The sequence below is a fragment of the Myotis brandtii genome, unplaced genomic scaffold, assembly GCF_000412655.1.
Source record: "Myotis brandtii unplaced genomic scaffold, ASM41265v1 scaffold237, whole genome shotgun sequence".
In the NCBI taxonomy this organism is placed as follows: Eukaryota; Metazoa; Chordata; class Mammalia; order Chiroptera; family Vespertilionidae; genus Myotis; species Myotis brandtii.
In genome coordinates this window covers 3,278,697-3,286,611 of record NW_005358943.1, presented here as the reverse complement: position 1 = coordinate 3,286,611, position 7,915 = coordinate 3,278,697, and the positions used below count along the sequence as shown (strand labels likewise).

General features: G+C 36.5%; 1 protein-coding gene across 1 annotated transcript in view; it reads left to right on the top strand.

Moving 5' to 3' along the window:
- STRAP (serine/threonine kinase receptor associated protein) overlaps positions 1 to 6,391 on the top strand; it is a 17,825-nt gene extending 11,434 nt beyond the window's left edge. The window contains exons 7-10 of the mRNA XM_014540169.1: positions 2,236 to 2,372; positions 4,384 to 4,533; positions 5,083 to 5,148; positions 5,824 to 6,391. Of these exons, the coding sequence (XP_014395655.1) occupies positions 2,236 to 2,372; positions 4,384 to 4,533; positions 5,083 to 5,148; positions 5,824 to 5,885 (415 nt within the window). The 3' untranslated portion in view covers positions 5,886 to 6,391. The remainder of the gene's footprint in view (positions 1 to 2,235; positions 2,373 to 4,383; positions 4,534 to 5,082; positions 5,149 to 5,823) is intronic.
- Positions 6,392 to 7,915: the final 1,524 nt, after the last annotated feature.

Genomic DNA, 7,915 nt, shown 5'->3' with positions numbered 1-7,915 from the left:
ATTTCCAAGTATATGTAGATCTAATGATTTTTTTTTAACAGACTTAATTGTTGTGACTGTAAATATAGTAAATGTTCTTGTTGAAAATTTGGAAAATACAATTTTAAAAAATTTACCCATAGATTCTAGAATGTTAATGGTAGCTGTATTTTTATATATGTATATTTGTGGGGTCCTTTTCTCCCCCCCACCCCCCACTTTGCTGGAACCCTAATGAGTGTGATTTTTATTTTTTATTTTAAAATATTCTTAGCCATTAGAAATTCTTGGAAAACCTTTTTACTAGGTGTATTGCATTATAGGTTGTACTAAATTATGTGTCATTTTCCGTACTTGAAACTGCAGTGACTATTATGGTGCATCTGAGTGTTTCCTTACAATAGAATTCTATAAGTAGAGTACAAAGAGTAGGAATTTAAAGTTTTTAGTATACATGTTATTTAATTGATTTCCATAAAGATTTTACTACATTATACTCTGATCAGCAGTCCTAAACTTTGTCAAAAGGACCACTTGCAAAGCTAAGCTTCACTGAATGACAGAAAGAAAGAGAAGGTAGTGAAAATGGAAGAGAGCAATTAAGAATATAAAGGAGTTCAATAACACAGCGAATTGATAAAAATAGAGTGCTATTGCCCAGAGCCATTAAATTGCACAACTATGTTAATTAGTCACTTCTGGATTTGGGCTAAATGTAGTCCTGCTATAGACTATTGCCTAGTTGCATGTTGGTGGCAGAGGTTTTGCTGGCCTATTGAATATTCTAACATTTGAACCAGAAAGTTCTATTCAGTGATACCATCTACATCGTGACTAACTTTACTTTTCATGCTTTGAAGTGTCATCGTGGAATAGGATGGTAGCATTTAGGAGCTGGAATGCACTGATGTTTTCTATTGGAGGCCTTTTAGGAATTTTAAGGTTGAACTGGAAAAGAGCCAATGTTGAAACTCATTTATATTCAGGCAAAGCTGTTTTATGCATTGATTTTTATTATATAGCTATAGCCTCAAATTTAGTTATTCTTTTATTGCCTGATAATAAAAACGGAGCCAATTTTAGCAGTTTTATATTTTACTAGGGGCCCAGTGCACGAATTCGTGCACCTTGAAAGGAACTGTGGGCCGCAAGGCTGCGGTAGGCACAGGGGCAGGTCTCGGCCCATCCTCTGCGCCCCTGCCCAGCCCCTCCTATTGTGCCCCCAGTCCACTGTCTGCTGGCAGCCCCACTCCTGCCACTGCTGCTCCCATGTGCTGACAGCGCCAGCCCTGCTTGCACCACTGACGGCACAGAGCAATTGGGGCCGGCGCCAGTAGTGGTGAGAGTGGAGCCGGTGCCATCAGCGGGTGCGAGCTACGGTTGCTACCCTGATCGCCCCTCAGGAGCAGGGGGAGGTAGAGAGCCCTCAGGGGCAATCGGGCTGGCAGCAGCACCTGCTGATGGTGCTGAGCAATTGGGACCAGCACCGGGCAGCGGGTGCGAGCGCCTGGCGGGACCATGGCGCGTGGGAGCAAAGAATTTTCAGTAACCACCAGAGGCTCGCCCCGATGACAGCGACCAGCTCCCTGCCTTGGTCTGGCACCCCCACTCACCTGTTCCACCATCCCACCGCGGTCTACGCCCGCCATGTTCCGCACATGCCCCCTGGTGGTCAGCACATGTCACAGCAACCGGTTCAGTTGTTCCACCGTTCAGTCTATTTGCATATTAGCCTTTTATTATATAGGAGGATGGGATTGTAGGTTTATCCTGTTACTGAAGCTTTATAAATTCTCAGCAGTTAAGAATACGTAATGTATACATAACCCATTAATGTAATTACCTACTGTAAAAAACTTTTTCTGTTACAAAGATAACGTATGTTTGTAATGGGAAAATAAAAAAATACAGAAATAATTTTCTTCAAAGCAAAAAATTCCAGTACATTAGACATACTGTTTTAATTAGCCAGCACACATTTCCAGGAATGCATAAAATGTGGATATTCCTCTACTGAAATGTCTTTGTATTCTGGGACGAACTCCACTTGGGCATAGTAGCCTTCTGAACTTTTTGCTAATATTATTTAGAGGTTTTTTTGTTTGTTTTTAACATCACTGTATTTGACTAAATGAATATTTACTTGTTCCTTGGGTTTCAGAATTTAGGGCCAGTTAAATGTAACTAATTATTTCCTTGTATGATTTATGCAATACTCAAAATTTATAAGTCTTTATTATTTCAATTTTCCCCCAGTTTGGAGCTAATTAAATCCTTTGAAACTCCTGCAACCATCAATTCTGCATCTCTTCATCCTGAAAAAGAATTTCTTGTTGCAGGTGGTGAAGACTTTAAACTTTATAAGTATGATTATAATAGTGGCGAAGAATTAGGTGAGTTGTCCTCTTTTTACTCCCATAAAAAGATGTAGTTACCTTTATCAAATTTTAGGTTTCATTGATGAACTACGCAGCAAATTTTTTCAGCTAACCAAAGCTGGTGGCTTCCAAGTGAAAAAGTAAAGGATTGTTAATTCATTGTGGGTAGAAGTGCTTGTAGAACTATAAACAAAGTATGCTGAACTCTACCTTTTCCTTTTAAGTTCACCATTCTCTGACATTGTATACAATAGTGCAATATATTTATTGAAAGGGGGCAATCTTATGTCAAAGTTGTATTAAACAGATGCAAGGAGAGTTCTTCCTGAGGTATAGTGTATGTATGTGGCTCCATCTACCTAGCTCTGCCTCTCTTTACCAACATAGGAATCCCTAAGGCTCTATAGTGAATAGTGGGGGTGGGGGAGGGGGAGACAACTATAGCTCATTATTGGGAAATCTTAGGAATCTGAATTGGAAGGGGGGGTACTTTGGTATTTATTTATTTTTGGAGTCTTTACTTTGCTTCCATTTTCATAATACTCCTTAATAAAGAAAAGGGAAAGACATGTAGGATTAGTTTGAAGTTAATGCTCATCCTAACTTTACATTTATCTGACGGACTAGGTATTTTATAGTATGGTTCTCAAAATCTACTTTAGCCATCCCAAATAGTTTTAGTTTTTATACTTTTTTTTTTTTTTTGTCTGTAAGTTGCCACTTTGTTTCTAGCTATCCTGCTTTACCACCCAGTGAACTAAGCTTGGTTGTATGATACACAAAGAACAAAAGACAATTTTACGTTTTGTTTCTTTGGGAAAGCTGATAAATTTGGGTTGGATAAGTGGAACCTTGGCAGATGGACCATATAGAATCTACTTTAATTTCTTAGGGTTCACCCTTTATTACTTGAATATAAGTGACTTTTAAGTAAGGTTTTTTATTTTTATTGTCACTTTTCAAAGTTTTAGAATGTTTTGGCCACATGTATTATTCTCTTTCAGAAAAGAAAAATTATTTGCCTGATATTTGAGATCATCTATATTATAAAAGGCCAGTGGCCGTAACTCCATAATGACCAAATGACCGGTCACCAGGAGGTGCATTGATGGGTCTCACAGTGTGACGGGTCTGGGGTCCTGTGCGATTTCGCGCACTGGGCCTCTAGTAGTGAATAACAAACAGATCTTGGGCCCAGCTATTCTCATTCCAAACCTCTTATTCTTTTCATTCTCATGATAAAATTTTTACTCTTGATAAATCCTCTCATGATACTCTCTGATAGGACAGAGATGGGGGAAGATGGTGCTTGAGAGTCCTTGAGCTAAGTGGATATGGAGACAGTCGGAACATTGGTCTAGCAAAGAGCTTTGAAAACTAATAAGGTGATGAGGCATTGGAAAGTAAATGAGAAAAGTTCATAAGTAAGGATATGACTTAAACAGATCACCACCACTACTAATATGTACATTTTCTCATTAAATTTTATAGATTAAAATATGTAAGGATCAGTATTGATCCTGTATTTCAGTGTTCTGTGACAGAAGGACTAGTGGACTCTACATAGTCTGGTAGGAAATTAAGACAAAGTGTGAGTGTGTCAAAGAGCTCCATCTAGTGGCTCTCTGTAGTCATAATTAAGAATTGGTTCTCTGGTAAAGAGGCAGTGAGTTTAGGATATGGGATTGAATTGATAGACTTTAGATTTACTTTCTGTAAAATTTAGGGAGGTTTTCATTTACTCCCTTTCTTCATCTCTATTGGGACACAAAGCCTTATTTTTATTTTAGAGGGAGAGACCATCTGAAACTAGAATGTGTGCTAGAATTGGAAAGGGATAATCTTACGGATAAATGGTAGACATGATAAACCATTTGGTAATGAGAATCGTTTTTAATTAAGTATAGTTCCTTGTATTTCTTCTTATGAATTTCATATCTTCCCAATAATTTAGACAGTATTTTCTTAAGTATCAATACCTAACCTATATTTATTAAATTATCTAATAGCCCTTCTCCTCTTTCAGAATCCTACAAGGGACACTTTGGTCCTATTCACTGCGTGAGATTTAGTCCTGATGGAGAACTCTATGCCAGTGGTTCTGAAGATGGAACTTTGAGACTATGGCAAACTGTAGTAGGAAAAACATATGGCCTTTGGAAATGTGTGCTTCCTGGTAAGAACTTGTATTCAGTGCTATCACATTAAACTTTATGATTTTGTGTCATTTTTAATCATTTTATTTCAATGTTTCTGTGTTTTATAGATTTTAAAGTATATAACATGGTTTAAGCAAAGAGAAGCCTGTGATTATAAATTGGCTACTGTGTTCTCTTGTTTGTTTAAATTTTTTTGTTGTATAATCTATTCTATTTCTGAATTTGTACACTGGGTAATTTGGTGAATGGAATCGACCTAATTCAAAATTTGTTAGAGAGCAATATAAGAAGTTTGTAAGTAAATATATTTAATCTCTGAGTGGCATTACTCCCTGTTCCTTACTAATAAAGTAGACATGTTTTTTAATCAAAATACTTAGTTTTTGGTCCCAACATAATTTTTGAGGGAAGACATACTATTACAATTACTAAGGAATTTGTTGTTCCTATTATGTTTTGTATCTCATTGTTTGGAATAGTCTTGGCTTACTCTTCCTGCATATTAGATACTTTCTATTACTGGTAATATTGTAATTCACATCATCATTATTGCTTTTCTTTTATAGAAGAAGATAGTGGTGAGCTGGCAAAGCCAAAGATCAGTTTTCCAGAGACAACGGAAGAGGAGCTAGGTAAATACTAATGAATTAACTTGAAGTGTTTATGTGAGTTTTACTTAGGGACAAAAGGAAATTTATGAAATATGAACATATTGAAATATGTATCTAGTATACACATTTATAAAACAAATATTTAAATACATACTAGTACATCCCTAGTAGGCACAGGGATGTACTATGGAGACACTGATGTGGTTACTTTTATTGAACTTAAAAGTTGAACTCAGGAGGCAGATGCTAAGATAAATAAGTAAATTGTTACAGTTGTAATTGTATTTAACATTGATTAAGTGCTTATTAAATACTAAGTGTTCTTTACCAAATCTAGAATTGCAAATTGTATATGCCCTTTTTATATCATATTCTGTGGAGTTCAAATAAATAAAGGAGTTAGATCTTTCAGAGATATGACACACTCATTGACAATTTAGCTGAGGAGAGGGGCCCCTTAGAGGTAAAGTTATGGAGTAAAAGAGTTAAGGGGAAAACACATGAATTCTTCCTCATTGCTTTATCAATGGCATGAGTTTAGTCATTAATGGCATATGCACTTACTCTCTTTTGCTTCCCTTCACCAGAACACTAAAAGAAACTTTGTAACTCCTTCATTGCACAGAAATGTAGATTTGCTTCTTTTCTTTATAAAGTTAACTAATGTGATTGTTTTGTTTTGTTTTGTAATTGTAGAAGAAATTGCTTCAGAGAATTCAGATTCCATCTATAGTTCAACTCCTGAAGTGAAGGCCTGAGTATCATGCATATGCCTCAAACAGTATACAACTACAGACTAAGACAAGCAGAGAAAAGCATCAGCCTTCCAGAGTTGGTCTCTACGTCAGACAAACATGGAGCAGTAAATTATGAGGAATATGAATTAGCTCCAGTGTGGAACTAACAAACTTGGTGTCACCTGTAAGTGAACATGCAAGAGTATCAGGTGAAGGCAGGTGGCGTTATGCTCTTGTAATTCGATGGCCTGTTGTCTTTTCAATGAATATGTACAAGCCAACGTCCAATTTCTCTTATTACAGTTAGATTTATTGTAGCTGTTTATGTTATTACGGAGAAGAAAACTATATTGGCCTATTTTTCTGACTTTTCCCTTAAAGCAGAAAGCCTTTTCTTTTTGTCTTTCATTGTAAAGAAGAGGGGGAATTCATGATAAAGTAACTGGCTTGATTTCTCGTTCATTGTACACTGCTTCTGAACATCTAATTGTTTTTAGTTGTCTAAATAAAATGCCTCTAAAACAAAACAATGTTTGTTTCTTGGGGAAAATTGATAGATTTGAGTTTTGTAAAAGGAAATTACCTACATCACAACTGTATCAAAATAATCTGATTAAAGAATCTGTAGTAAACATTGTTTCCCTATTTTGAGATTCAATTACTTTACTGAATTTTTGAAATTTGCTCATGTTACACTTACCACCTTCTTGGAAATGCTTGACCTGCCTTAAAAACTAACTTTCAGAATAATAACTTATTTAAATGATTCATGGTTGTTAGGAGAAAAACAATTAAGAATTAGCAGAAAGATAGCAAAAAAACACTCAAAATTCCACCATCCCGAAAATCTATTGAAATTCAGTGAACATTAATACACAATAGTGCATCCTTGTGTGCATATAGACCTAGATAGAAAAGGTTTTATAAAAATGGGATAATTGTAGACCTGCAATGTTTATTTTACTTTATTCTTTAGATTCAGATGGCATTCAAAAAGCCTTGTTACCAACCTTCCAAAAAAATAGATGAATGGAATTTAGATTTGTGTTTATTTTTTTAAATAGGGAGGGGATATTAATTTCGTGCTTTGGAAATACTTTCGAACAATGAGTAACATTTCTGCCAAATTGCTTTTTCTCTCCAACCAAAGAATGTAAGTTATTGACTGGTGGTGACTGGAAGAAAGCACTGTGCGTTATGACCATCTTAGAAGGCCAAGAGAGGTTTGCCATAGGGAAAGCCAACTTACATGTCTGGTCCTCTGCTTTATAGAAGTGATATCAGTGTCACAGGTTGCCAGACTCGAGTCATAGATATTTATTGTATGCTACATAAGTTGAGATCTATATGCACTAGGTTAGACTCATGAAGTACCTTGGTATTTATGATCCAAGGGAATGTCTTCTACTTAGATTTTTTAAAACTCTAAAGACCCTATACAGGTACATGCTGACACCACCACTGGGTGGCATATAGCTTGAAATCTTAAGTTTTATTTTGTAAGTTGAGTTTCAGGCCATGAAGCGCTGACCTGATAGGCCTTACTCTTTTGTGACTAGAATGTTCACGTTGGTCAGATCTCTGATGTGTTGGATCAGCTGTCAAGCTCGTGCGCTTTTATCACAGTTTAAGGTACCGGTTTCCCCATTAAGTCATTTTATGTTTCATTTTGCCAAGTAATAGAGTTGCTTATAATTAATACCTACTTTTGTTTTAACAACAGAGGGTATGTTTGTAGGAACTTTACTAGTTTAACTCACAAGGTTAGCCTTGGTTTTCTTTATAGCCTTGTGTATACTGAGTAAGTTAAGGAGGTCGGAAATCTGAAAATAGTTTTACTGGGCTAAAATTGAGGTGCTGGCAGGGTTGCATTCCTCTGGACTCTAGGGGAGAATCTGTTTTCCCTTTCCCAGCTTCTAGAGGCCACCAGCGTTCCTGGGCTGATGGTCCTTCCCTCTGTCTTCAAAGCCAGCAGCATAGCATCTTCAAATCTGATCTGCTACCCTTTTTCACTTAAAAGTATTTTTTATTACATTGGACCCACCTGGAGA